At 37.3% G+C, this 14,349-nt stretch overlaps 1 protein-coding gene across 2 annotated transcripts; it reads left to right on the forward strand.

Moving 5' to 3' along the window:
* Positions 1-9,502: 9,502 nt before the first annotated feature.
* Positions 9,503-13,834, forward strand: LOC107819776 (tRNA-uridine aminocarboxypropyltransferase A). 2 transcript variants are annotated; one of them, XR_001655791.2, is made up of 3 exons: positions 9,504-9,981; positions 12,325-12,861; positions 13,243-13,834. XR_001655791.2 is itself a non-coding variant. In XM_016645927.2 (2 exons), exons 1-2 carry the CDS (start codon positions 9,621-9,623, stop codon positions 12,747-12,749), a joined length of 786 nt encoding a protein of 261 aa, XP_016501413.1. In that variant the 5' UTR covers positions 9,503-9,620; the 3' UTR covers positions 12,750-13,068. The 2 variants fall into 2 exon arrangements, 1 of the variants encoding a protein (XP_016501413.1); XM_016645927.2 differs by lacking the exon at positions 13,243-13,834 and having other exon boundaries at positions 9,503-9,981; positions 12,325-13,068.
* The last annotated feature ends 515 nt before the right edge of the window (positions 13,835-14,349 follow it).

A 14,349-nucleotide genomic window follows, 5' to 3' on the forward strand; every position in this document is an offset into this window, starting at 1 on the left:
CTTGTTTGGATTGTTACCTTGTATGATATAGTGTTACTTAAATTTTATTGTATCGTATTATTAAATCTATCATTACGTAATGATAAAAGATATTATTTTATATAACGATCGATTTGGTTTGGTTGCATAGCTTTCTTATTTTTTTTCTCTCTTCATTGCCCTTTCTTATTATTAAATAATCTTATTTTATCTTTTACCCTATTTTTTATATAATAATTTTACCTCTACATCTTACTTTTTCTTTGTAATATTGCAAGTTTATTCTTCATATTGTTAGTGCATGACATCATGAAACAATCACAAAAAATACAATTTATCTAAATATTATATACATCAAAACGATACAGTACAATACAATACAATACAATACTATATAATACATAACAACCATATAAACAAGCTTTTAAGGACTAGGTAAAGCACTCGCCAGTGTCGGAGCCATGTAGGTTAAGGGTGGTTAATTTAATACCCTTGAAAGTTATACTAATAAACTAGTCTTATTATATGCGCAACCCCAATATTAATAAGTATAAAGATTTTTAAAAATTACATTTTATATATATATATATAGTTGAGTAATAACATATAAATTAAAAAAAGTGTAAGTTTCTGAAAGTAAAGAATGTTGATCATATTTAGTTAAATAGAGAAAAAAATCTCTTGTGTTTCTCTAGTACAAGTATTTGTTTTGTCATGAAATCAGAAACTCATATTTATTGATTATCTTTATTGCGTAGTTGCTATTAAAAATTACTGTTCTCTTTAGTTATGTCGGAAGGCAATTAGAAAAATGCTGAACCCATAAATTTCTAATGATTTGTCAATTTATTTGCTTTGGCTTACTATATTTTCGGAAAGAATTATAGTTCTGTTACCTAATTCATTTAATGAATGATTATATAAGATAAAATACTAGATTTTAAAATTTTACTCCATCTGTCCCAAGTTATGAAAAAAAAAGAATATAATATTTTCTTATTTAGAAATAATTTAATTTTAAACTTTTTAATTTACTCTTAAGAAGATGATTTATAGTTGCATAAATATATGTGACTTATTTTAGACCACAAATTTTAAAATATTTCTTCTTTCTTAGACTCCTTTCTCTGTTAAACACTGTCACTAAATTGGATTAGAAAGAGTAAATATTAGTGTTTCCTACATAGTTAAAATAAAGAAAGATTTACTAAGTAAAATTTAGTTGACTTCAAAGTCCTAAAATATTGGAAAAATAAAATGATAATTTTATCCAAGATAAAATATATATTTAAAGGATTAAAAAGTTGATCAACATTTCATTTTGAAATTTCATTAAAATAAATTTTATAAAATTTTAATCGACCTTTTTAGACTTTAAAAAAAAGTTACACTGAATAAAATTGTATCACTATCCTAAAGATTTACATGTAAGGTGTAGACATTAAATTTTATGGATTTAAATCCATAAAATTATTTGAATTGCACTTTAAATTCAAGGTATATTAGTCCAAATAAATATTATGGGCTAATATAATTAGATTAATTATATTAGTCAAATACATATGGGTTAAATAAAGGAGTCTAAATCTACTAGGCAACCCATTCGATTGGACTACAAATGATCAGCCCACTTACTTATGCCCAATATGCCATCTTCCTAGAGGTCCAGTTCGCTGCCACATGTCAAATGACGTGGCACGCCAAGTCAAACGAAAGAGCCAATAGGATCATGACACATGTCAAAATGACAAAACATGTCAAGTCAAATTAAAAGGCCAATGAAATTGTGCCACATACGCAAATGACATGTTCTGGCCAATCAAATGCGGCCATGTCAGTCTTCAATCTGATTGGTCGGAAAGAATTTATTCTCATCACAACTCTTTCCTTCCACAACTATAAATAGGGGTCTTCATAACTCAAAAAGGACACCAAAAGTTATGACAAGAAGACACAAGGGAGCTCGTGGATCAAAGGCCACAATTCTCTGCAAATTGCAAGTGTTCAAGCATTCAAGCATTTCAGCATAAATTTCAAGTATTCAAGATCAAGAACGAAATCAAATCAAATACAAGGCATTCAAGATCAAGGCAACTTGTCCGTGATAAAATTCGTGGCAACAATCAAAGCGTTTGCGATGGTTAAATTAAATTCAAATTCAAAATCAACCTCAGGCCCTTGAATTTATATCAGAAAAGAAGAATCAAAGGAACCATAGAGATTGTAACACTCAAATATTTAAAATTAAATACTATGATTGTTGTAATATTTTTCGGTCTTGATCTTATTTTCTCGACGCAATTTGTTGTCTACAAATTCTGGCATGCTCAGTGGGACAATATTTACCTCTCATCTCAACTTTTCAGTCACCAAAGTTCAAGAATATCGAAATGGCTTTAAAGAAAATCAATTCCAGATCAACGTCCACCAAGGCTGTTAATTCCAGGTTCTATGCTGATGTAGAAAGTATCCTTGATGTTACTTTTGGAAGCTTTGGACCAGTTACGAGAAGCAAAGAAAGCTCATTAGGACAATAAGCACCCCAAGTGCCGTCCGCATCAACCCTATTTTCGGATCTTCATCCTCAAAAAGGAGCAAGATCTTCCACATACACACCTGAAGGAGGAAGTGATATTGCTGAAAAGATTAAGAAAACTCTTGCTCTGCTTGACCTCTCCGGATCCAAGAACTCTGCTGTAAAGGAAGATTATGATACTTCAAGTGATGGATCCTCCCCACTTACACCTCATACCTAATCGAGGATCAATCTGTGTGACAATCTATGCTACTATCTATCGTCCCCAACAATCATGCAAGCCATGGTGACAAACGTTTCATCTGCGGAGGAGCAGTTGGCAAACTTGACGGAAGCAATCGCTGGCTTGACCAAGTGCATGAGAAATCAAGATGCTAGAATTGACAAGCTAATAGACAGGGTAGGAATCTTGATGGAAGAAGAATCTACCCATGCACTTGGCAAACTCCCAAAAGTTCTAGAGAATGATTCTCCCCCAAGACGAGTAGCATCCGCTAAGCTATCCCTATCCCGTCTGAAGGGATGATTCCAATCGATCGACTGAAGGAGTTCATTGAAGGAACTATTAAGAATAAGTATGAAGTTGCTGCCAAGTCCTCCCTTACATACACAAAGCTGTATACTTCAAGGGTCAATATATTGAAGATGTTTGCTGGCTATCAACCTCCAAAGTTTCAATAGTTTGATGGTAAAGGCAATCCAAAGCAACATCTGGCGCACTTAGTTGAGACATGAAACAATGCTGGGACTTATGAAGATTACCTCGTCAAGCAGTTTATCCGCTCGCTAAAAGAAAATTCTTTTGATTAGTATACAAACCTTGAGGCGGGATCCATTGGTAGCTGGGATCAACTAGAGCAAGAGTTCCTCAATCACTTTTATAGCACAAGACGCACTGTGAGCATGGTGGAACTCACAAATACTCGTCAACGGAAAGGTGAACCAGTTATCGACTTTATCAATCATTGGAGGAATGCAAGCCTCAACTGTAAAGACAGGCTTAGTGAAGCTTTTGGCATAGAGATATGCATCCAAGGCATGCATTGGGGATTGCACTACATTTTGCAAGGTATCAAGCCTAGAACATTTAAAGAACTTGCAACTCGTGCCCATGACATGGAATTGAGCATGGCCTCCGCTGGAAATGAAGGGCTGCCTATCTATGACCCTCCAAAGGGAGCGACAAGCAAGAAGTAAGGAAATGGAGCAAGTTCGTACCCAAGTCTGAAAACAAAGAAGCTGTGAATGTCAACACATCACCTGTGAAGTTCACAACTAAGGTGAGCAAGAAGCAGAGTATAAAATCCACTTCTTTTCAAGATAAGCCAAGTGGAAAGTTGACTCTAAAAGAAATGCAAGAGAATGAGTACCCATTTTTGGATTCTAATGTGCCTGCAATTTTTGAAGAGCTTCTCAAGTTAAAGCTCATTGAGCTTCTGGGGATGAAGCGAACAAATTAAGCTAGGAAAACTGATGATCCAAATTACTGCAAATATCATCGACTTGTGAGTCATCCTCTTGAGAAGTGCTTTGTCTTTAATGACAATGTTATGGACTTGGCCTATGAAAAAAAGATCGTGCTTGAAGATGAGAAGGCAAGTGCGAACCAAGTCTCTATCACCTTTGGCTTATTCAGTCTAGATGAATTATGCAATTTTAAAGAAAGTAAAAATAAAGAATTACTGGAGAACAACAAAGTTGGAGTTGATCATCCTGATGGTGATAAAGGTTGGACGTTGGTGAATCGTCGTAGGCGCCACAAAAGGAGCCCACGAAAAGAATCAATAGACTAACCAACATGGAAAATTATAGTAAAACGACCAAGGAAATGGAATCCAGTCAAACATTTGAAGAAGGAAAAAGTGGAAGTACACCACCCTCAAAAGCCACGAAGTCCGCCAAAATTTAGGACTTGATGGCCGTTAGAGGTTGATACTCGATATCGTACCTACTGAGTTTGACAGCCCATTTGGCCAATCGGCCCGGTAGTTCGGGCTTATGCAGAATATTATGAAGTGGGTAAGTGGTTAACACGCATTTGGGGTGACATTGAAACTACGATTTTAACTTTTTAGAAGCTCTTATCAGTGCAAGTGCCAATTTCTCTAAATGTGGATACCTAGTTTATGCTTCTCCTAAGGTTCGACTTACATAATAAACTGGAAATTGCGTACCTTGCTCTTCTTGAACTAGGACACCACTTACCGCGATTTTTGATACTGCCAAGTATAAGTAAAGTTTCTCATCTGCCTTTGGAGTGTGAAGCAGTGGTAGACTTGATAGGTATCGCTTCAGTTCCTCCAATGCCTGTTGGCATTCCGGGGTCCAGGCGAAATCATTCTTCTTTTTGAGTAAGAGAAAATGCGTGGCTTCAATCCCACGACCTTGAGATGAATCAACCTAAAGCAGCTATCCGTCCAGTTAGCCTCTACACGTTTTTTGCACTGTCTACGATGGTGATGTCTTCGATAACCTTGATTTTGTCGGGGTTGATCTCGATTCCTCGATTTGTCACTATGAAGCCTAGGAATTTGCACGAACCGACCCTAAAAGCACATTTCTCGGGGTTAAGCTTTATGTTATATTTCCTTAGAATCTCAAACGTTTTCTGAGCCAAATGGTCCTTTACGCATAGGGACTTAACTAGCATGTCATGGATATAAACTTCCATTGACTTACCTATTTGTTCTTCGAATATTTTATTTACTAGGCGTTGGTAAGTAGCTCATGCGTTTTTTAGCCTGCAGGGCATTACATTATAACAATATGTTCCATACTTGGTGATAAATGAAGTCTTTTTCTGGTCTTCCGGGTTCATTTGAATTTGATTGTACCCGTAATAGGTATCGAGAAAGGTAAGGATCTTGTGGCCAGCCGTGGCATCAATCATGAGATCGATATTAGGCAATGGAAAAGAATCTTTGGGGCATGCTTGTTTAACTCTTTATAATCTACACACATTCTAAGTTTGTTCCCTTTTTTAGGGACTACGACTACGTTGGCGAACCATTTGGTATACTTTACCTCCCGAATAGACCCTATTTTGAGAAGTTTAGTTACCTCATCCTTTATGAATGCATGCTTTACCTCGGATTGGGGCCTTCTCTTTTGCTTCACCGGTTTGAACCTAGGGTCAAGGCTTAGCTGATGCGTTGTTATCTCCGGTAGGATCCCTATCATGTCTAAATGGGACCAAGAAAAACAATCTATGTTATCAATAAGAAATTGAATAAGCTTTTTCCTGAGTTCGGGGGTTAATCCCGTTCCCAGGTATACTTTTTGCTCGGGCAGGTACTCGATCAATATAACCTGTTCCAGCTCTTCGACCGTTGATTTGGTGGCGTCAAAATCTTCGGGAACAATAAAAGTTCGAGGAGTTAGAAAATCTTCTTCTTCTTTTATCCCCTGCTTTCCTGATTCGATCGAGGCTAGTGGTTGTGATTGCTATTTGGATTCATCTTTACCTTTGATGCTCGACCTTTTCGAGGTTGATATCGGTGTTACCTCATCGACCGCAAACATTTTCTTTGCGGCATGCTGCTCCCCGTATACTATTTTTACACCATTCGTCGTCGGGAATTTCATTATTTGGTAGAGAGTCGAGGGGACTGCCCTCATGTTGTGGATCCAAGGCCACCCGAGTAGGGCATTATACCTTATGTCGCCTTCGATCACGTGGAATTTGGTATCTTGAATGGTTCCAGCCACAATCACTAGCAAAATATTCTCCCCTTTAGTTGTTTCACTAGCCATGTTGAAGTCGTTTAAGACCCGAGCTGCGGGCACGATTTGATCTTGCAGGCCGAGTTGCTCCACGACCCTCGATCGGATAATATTCATCGAGCTACCCAGATCCACTAAAATACGCTTAACTTGAACTTTATTCAATAAGATAGAAATTACCAGAGCGTTATTGTGTGGCTGAGAAATGCCTTCTATTTCTTCTTCGTTGAATGATAAAGAGCCTTCGGGCATATAATCTCGGGTTCATTTTTCCCTGGTGATTGATACCTTAGTTCGTTTGAATATGGGTCCCTGTGGAATGTCGACCTCACCGACGATCATATGAATGACATGCTGTGGTTCCTCCAGTTCATTTTTCCTATTGGTATCCCATTCTCTGAAATGACTCTTGGCTCGATCACTGAGGAACTCTCGAAGGTGGCCCTTATTGAATAGACGGGCTACCTCCTCTCTTAATTTCCTGTAATCCTCGGTCTTGTGACCATGCGTGCAATGATACTTACACATCAAATTTGGGTTTCTTTGGGAAGGATCGGTCTGTATGGGTCTGGGCCACCTAGTGTCTTTGATCCTTCCGATTGCCGATACAATGCCCGATGCGTTGATGCTAAAGTTATATTCCGATAACCGAGGTGCCTCTATGGGATCGACATGCTTATCAAAACCACTTTGCTCATAAGTCCCCGAGAATTCTGTCCTCGATCACTTCTTCGATTGTTTCGGGCGGAATTGCATCCTTAACCATTGTTCCTTCGATCTGCGGTATATGGTTGATATTGTTCTCTGTTCGACCTTTGCTCCATGTCGAAGTCACTCGGGGTTTTAACTGCCGACCTGTTTGGATGTACTGAACCGGAAGGGGCTCCTAATTGGTCGTCCTCGACCCTGATCTTTGATTGATATGGATTGTGCACATTTGCCCAAGTTACAGCTGGATACTCGACCAAATTTTGCTTCAACTATCGCGATGCTATCGAACTCCGCTCGTTTAACCCATGGGTGAAAGCTTGAACAACCCAATCATCTCTGATCAATGGAAACTCCATGCGTTCCATTTTAAATTGGGATACGAACTCTCTGAGTATTTCGTTATCCCTTTGTCTTACCTTGAAAACGTCCGATTTTCTTGTTGCGACCTTTATGGCCCCGACGTGTGCCTTCACGAAAGAATCTGCTAACATGGAAAATGAGTCGATAGAATTTGGTGGCAGGTTGTGATACCAAATCATTGCTCCCTTTGATAAAATTTCCCCAAATTTTTTCAACAAAACGGACTCAATCTCATCATTATCTAAGTCATTTCCCTTTATTCTGCATATGCACGAAGTGATGTGTTCATTAGGATCGGTGGTCCCATTGTATTTAGGTATCTCCGGCATACGAAACTTCTTAGGAATGGACTTCGGAGCCGCACTCTAAGGAAAAGACTTTTGCATGAACTTTTTCGAATCCAAACCCTTTAAGATCGGGGGTGCCCCCGGTATCTGATCAACTCGGGAGTTGTATGTTTCCACTTTTTTATCATTATCTTCGATTTTCTTCTCACCCGACTCAATTCTTTTGGTGAGCTCCTCGAGCATTTTCATTATTGTGGGATCAGTCCCTAATTCATTACCATTTGATCTTTCCGGCACTAGCTCGGTACGATGAGTGATTTCTGGATCGACCACACTTGGAGTCCTATATTGATTTTGCAATTGAGCAATAGCGGTCTGTTGAGCCTGTAACATCTCGAATATTATTTGGAGGCTAACTCTTCCGTCTTCTCTGCCCTGTGTACCTTGGCCACCAGATCGGCTATCTCTACATACACTCCATTCGGGGTCCGCGCCTAGGTCCGAATTTAAAGCAACGTGCGAACTGATATCAATTGGATCGGCGATCGGTGCTCCTCCAAGATTAGCCGGTGGCACCCCAGCTCATGGAGCAATTACATTGTCGTTTTCCCGTGAAATCCGAGACCATTATCACCCTATACAGGTGCGTTTTGTGAGTTTGACATGTTTTAACCTGAGAGAAAAAAATACTTGACAAGAACAAGTGTGAAATAATGTGTGTTATTAGAATCAACACTAAAACAATCACTATTATCCTTAGCCCACGGTGGGAGCTAAACTGTTTACTCTAAAATTCGAGTAACAATTAAACTTACAAAGTGATTTTAAGGATATGTGATTTAATCCAATACCAATTGATAAACAAGGAATTAACATAAGTAAATTAGAGAACAAAGTAAATCAAACCAGTATGCGAGCCAAATCTCGACCTCGACCTATGATAGTCCCGAGTTGTGATAATAGAGCAACTCTGATGAATAGTACGTGAAATAGCAAGAAAGTAATGAGCATATATTTTCTTCTCAGTGAACAATATTTTTTACAAATGAATGAGATCCCCCTTTATATAATAGGGGAATCCTAAATAAGGTACCCTTCTAATCATAGTAGGAAATTATATTTGACAACTGTTTAATCGCCAAAGACCAATCCATTCTGAAATTCACGCAGTGATCTCTGGCCCATCGCGAATATCTCGCTCTTTCTGTTACTGAATCATACCGGCATCATCTCGAAGCATGCCTTCTTCTAACCTCGGTAAGTGATATCCACCTCGACCTTGGAAAGGAACTTCAACCCCGAGCTCGACGTCCTGGTCTTCCGACATGGTATCACTTTTTCCATCGAAGAACAAAATCGGGTAGTCCCGATTTCCACCGTATACAACTAATTGGTTAAATCTTGATAATATTTTTTTTTAATATTTTTGTGGTTAAGCAAATAACCTGAAATGACTTCTCAATTAAATTTAATAGGACTTTTGAAAGAGTGGTTAGTTTTAGAGTTTAGGACTAAAAATATTCACTTTTTTCATCTTTCCGTCTGATATTTGTTCGTTATCGGTTTTTTGCCCGTATTTTTTTTTGAACGGATTCATCGTCCTATTTGGACTGCATTCCAAAACAATCAGGCTTGTAGATAGCGCCTTGTGGTACGACAGAATAGCACGCAGTGTACTAGTAAATAGGATAAGTGAATTGAGATTATTAATATCGGATGGAGGTTAAAGATAAAATATGTTAGATGTCTCGCCCTTGTCTCCTTCACATAAACTAAAAATAATTGGAATCCTATGAATAAAGAAGAGGCATAAGTATCGCCTCTTGATCTAATAGTGGCTTCCCAACACTCTTGATACAAAAGAAACCTAAACTATTTCTGGTAAAAAAAAATAAATCAAGGACCAAAAGTAGTCTCACTCATATACTTTGAGGACCATTTTCATCATTTTCTCTAATATCGTTACAATTCGGTTTTAGAAGAGTTATCCAAGTCGTTAGTAACTTCCAGAACTTCCTACTCCAATGGACCCCGAAACCCAACTGGCAAACTCTACTCCCTTCGCCGCCGGCGATGATTCTGACGGTCACAACGAAGAGCGGCGAAAACTTTGCTCTAAATGTAACAGACCAATAAAAGTGTGTTTATGCAGCATAATTCCACCGGAACCAATCGCAACTATTACTCGAATCGTAATCCTTCACCATCCGCACGAGCAACGGCACAAGCTCGCCACAGTCCCTGTTCTATCCAAGTGCCTCCACAAATGCGACGTTATAGTTGGCCGGAGATTACGCTACGGCGATTCAGAAATTCTCGATTCTCTTCACGATGTTGCTATTCTTAACCCTAATTTTCCGCACAGAGCAATTTATCTGTTTCCTGGTATGAAGTTATTCGAAAAACTTACTTCTTGAGTGAACGAGTTTAATCTTTTTGAATTTTATTTGAGATTGTATTGTTGGTAATTTAGGGCCAGTGTTGGTAGAGCTAGATTAGTTGTGATTAATTTGTTGTAAAAGACGAATTTTAGATGTGTTGTTGAGTATCAGAATGAAATGTGTCTAAATGGAGCAGAATGGTTATTTAGGATTCATATAGCTTACCCGAAGTAATTGGGATTGAGGTTTTTTGTTGTCTGTTAATAATTGAGAATAGTGAATTGCTATATCTAGCTGAAAAAAGAAAATGTACTCACTTGGAAGATGATTTGCTACTTAGCAGAAGAGAAAACAGAGGAAAAGGATTTACTTTAATTGAAAGTAAAAGGGAAGTCATAAATTGTAGGTCCGTATGGAATGCAGTGCTTTTAATTTGATATTATTTATGTGAGTGTTCTCTATGTATAAAGCTAATGGTACCAGGAAGACTCAAGAATGAGAAATGGTTATCAGTGTTTACTGTGTAGAGATAAAGGTACCTTGAAGAATGAGAACGGATGGTTACAGAAAATGAGAACGATTTCTTCGTGCTTAGACAGAAATTTAGTGTAAGCACCATGGCACTAAGACACACCTCGTCACTCATGAGTTTTGTCTTTGAAGAGAGCGAGACTAAACAATAAATATAGTTAAACGTTATGAATGATTATATTTGTGATCATGAATAGAAAATTAAATTTAGTGTAAGAATATTGCTCAAAAAATTAGATTAGAAACTTAGAATTGCATTTTCCATCCTAATAAAAAATTTAAATTGATTTTGAATTTGACGAGATATGAGTTTGCTTGACATATTCTACTCAACTGTTATATCTTTTAATTCCTTTATATAAATAATGGTCTTTTATATCTACAGTTATTATTTTCCCATTACTTATATATGCTTTAACTGTTTTCTTCATCTGTGCCTATCTTCTCAGAAGCTAATGCTTCAACTCCACTTTTCTCTTAAAGCTCCAGTAGACTTTAGTGCTTTTCTGTGCGTTTCCCCTTTACAATTTTACCAAAATGAAAAATCTCAAAAAAGATGAAAGGTACTGAATTTGGTCATATAAATGAGCTTAAACATGTCTAAGTTGTATGTGTTGTCATATAACAATACCAAACTATGAGGGTGTTTGTATTGGGTTAAAAGCTGGCCAAATTAGCTTAAAAGTACTTTTTGGCTTGTTTTAGTGTAGGGCAAATATAAAAAGTGCTTTTAAGCGAAAACAACTTAAAATAAGCCAAAAGCAATAAGTTGGTCTACTCCAACTTATTGCTTTTTGACTTAAGAGCACTTGGGGTTTGACCAAACCAATTACATTTTTATCCCTTTCTCATTCGTCTTTGTCTATCCGTTTGACCTGCAATTGCTTCCATGTCGAGTGCTCACATTTTGAGAAGCTCTTTTTCACTTCTTCTTTTGAATCCCTTTCCATTAAACTAGTAAGATTGCAAAGAGATAAAATAAAAAGCTTTTGGTGGTTGAATGAAATTATGGCAAAAATATTTTAAGGAAAGAAGGTAGGAAAAAAGATGCTTCCATTTGCCCAATTTACATGCTTAACACTAGGGTTTATCTTAATATAGTTTGTACACCACGACAGGTTACCTATGTTTTTTCTTTGACGGAGAATATTGCATATGAACATATGGTGAAGATCTGGTCAAAGGGAAAAAAATATCTTTCATAAATTAAAACAATTTTATCTAACAACTTTATAACTTAAAATATGTTAAAACATAAATTAATTTGTACCAATTTCAATTTAGAATTAAAATTTGGTAATAATTAATTTATTTTATATTTAACAGTTTGAGGACATTTTAGTTATTTTAATAGAAAATAGTGCTCATCAGCACTTTTTCTCCAAACCCACCAACAACTTATTTTAAGCTTCAACACTTCTAGCCAAACACGTAATTGCTTCATTTTGAATTCAGTTCCATCACTTCAAAAGTGCTTTTAAGCCCAAATACTTAAAAGCTACTTTTATTCAGCTAATCCAAACGGGCTCTATATCTAGGGATATAACCAATATCATCCTTGGACCAAATTTCTTTTGACTGTTAATCTGGATCCTCATGCTATAATTATTCAATCATGTCAAATGAAATAGTTGGTTGATGACCATTTTTCATGCACACCAACCTTGTAGTGGCACTCTCATCGCCTCAACCCTGCAGCATGCACGCCAAGAGAAACAATGTCCTTTACTTCATTTATTTTCTGATTTTTCCTGGTTGTTGACTAATGGGAAAAAGTTATGTGACTGTGACTCCTCATGTGACTGTGACTCTTCAGGTGCTGATACATCACCATCTCAGGAAATCAATCATTGGAAATCCTCGAAACATATTGTAGAGATGAGCAACTACGTCTTGATTTCTTTTGATGGAACTTGGAAGCACGCTCGAGAGATGATGCGTGCAAGCTTATCATTTTTGTCAAAGTTTGCTGTCCAGGTTCACTTAGACTCTGATGTTGGCAATGACGGCGGGACGATCTTCAATTCTGATTTAATTCTTAGGAAGGAACCATTTAGTGGATGCATGAGTACCATGGAGGCAGTAGCACATTGCTTACGGATTCTTGAGCCTAATGGCATTGATATAGAGTCAAGTTTGATAGAGGTTTTAAGAAGTATGGTCAAGTTTCAGGCTTCTTTTCTCAAGCCTATGAAGCCTAGGCCAAAGTTGATAAAAGGAGGACGAGAGGGAAAAACATAATTGCCTTGTTCCATCTTCTTTGCACTACTGAAGCAACATGCACAAGGATAGCCTCAAATTCTGTTTTGGTTTGCATGTACCGGACTGCTCACAGTTATCCAGCCTGTACCTGGTACTTGTTCCAAGATTCACTGGTTTCAACTTCCAATTCATATATATCACTGATGGGTTTTATTAGGAAATTCAATATCCTCATTCTGCTTGTGCTTAGATCCTCTGAATACCTTGACTTGATAGTTTGAGGCTTATATGTTGTCTAATATGTTTAGATCCTTTGATATGTCAATGCTGTTGTGCTGAAGATCTTATTTGGTTTAGAACATATGTTTGTTCTTGAGTTCTTGGATCTATAGAGATATTACAATTTTCGAAGTCATTTTGTAGCAAATGAAGTGCTAGGATGCCAAATGGTTGCAAAATTTTTATTAATGTTCTGGATTGGCAGTTACTATGAATTACAATCTCACTCTTCCTGTTACAATTCACTATATAGGTATCCCGATTGAGCAAAAGGCATGACCATGAGGTGCTTTGATGAGGTTATTCAAATTCTTCAGTTGCCGAAAACCTTGCCAGGCGGTGTTTTGATTGGTGGGTATATGGCAGTAACCTGCTTATGCGGCAGTTGTCTCTCATGCTGCTTTTCTCCAGCCTCAATGGCATCTTGTTTCAGGTCAAATTTCTGTAAAGTAGTCAGCCTGGGAAATCTGAATCTTGGGCTTTGATTTCTTTGATGAGCACTTGGAAGCAAGCTAAGGAACTTACATGACATTAACCACTGTTTGCTGCCTAGTTTTATCACATATTTGCAAGTTAGTTGGCTGATGATCTTCAATTTGGACATGGTCTGCACAAGAATAATGGGGCCAAGTTCGAGTAAAAGAACCAAAGTGCAATTCCTAATGTCAAATCTGTGAAGCATTGGCTTCATCTGCTGCTTCAAAGAGGGCAAAGAGGACGTCTAAAAGATTAATGAGACCGAATGTCTTCAGATGAAGTTTTAATTTGGTTTCCTAGTACTGTTTAAGTAGTTTGTTCTGTCTTAGTGGTGGTGGTGTAATTATCATTTAGTTGTTTGTTTCAATTCATGGCGATTAGTCTTAACTCTTTAAGCAGTTGCAGCCAGTGGCGAAATTTGCCCAGTCGCGTAAAAGCACCCTCTAGTCACAAATTGATACTTTATTTAAGAAGGAATAAGTAAGAAATTATTATACAAAACATGGCAGTTCAAACATACGATTGAGAAGTCTTTTGACACTTGGGATAGGAGTTTTGTTTAAAAAAATAGTTTAGTGACTTTTGCAATGTTTAGATAAAGTTAGAATGATATTTCCATCATAAAAATTGGTTTAGTGATTTTAACGCAATCTTCTACGAAACAGCTGAGTAATCCAAATAAAATGGTTTAGGGCTCTCTTGCTGTTCATATAACTGTCACACCTTAACTGCCAGACTCGCTCGCCTTCTATACCTCCATCATTATTGTAGATTGTACGCACACACTCTCTTTCGTTTCTTCGTAAGAATTATCAAATCTTATGAAAAATGTTCAAATGTTAGGAAGAGCAAGGAAATTCATTGGCATTCATCTAGCATTTCC

This window comes from Nicotiana tabacum, chromosome 5, assembly GCF_000715075.1.
Source record: "Nicotiana tabacum cultivar K326 chromosome 5, ASM71507v2, whole genome shotgun sequence".
Taxonomy (NCBI): domain Eukaryota; kingdom Viridiplantae; phylum Streptophyta; class Magnoliopsida; order Solanales; family Solanaceae; genus Nicotiana; species Nicotiana tabacum.

Bases quoted from the DNA above. Each gene is read 5' to 3' on its own strand.
- LOC107819776 (XM_016645927.2), top strand. From the start codon at position 9,621: ATGGACCCCGAAACCCAACTGGCAAACTCTACTCCCTTCGCCGCCGGC. The intron at 9,982-12,324 runs GTATGAAGTTAT...GTGACTCTTCAG, and splicing joins AGCAATTTATCTGTTTCCTG to GTGCTGATACATCACCATCT.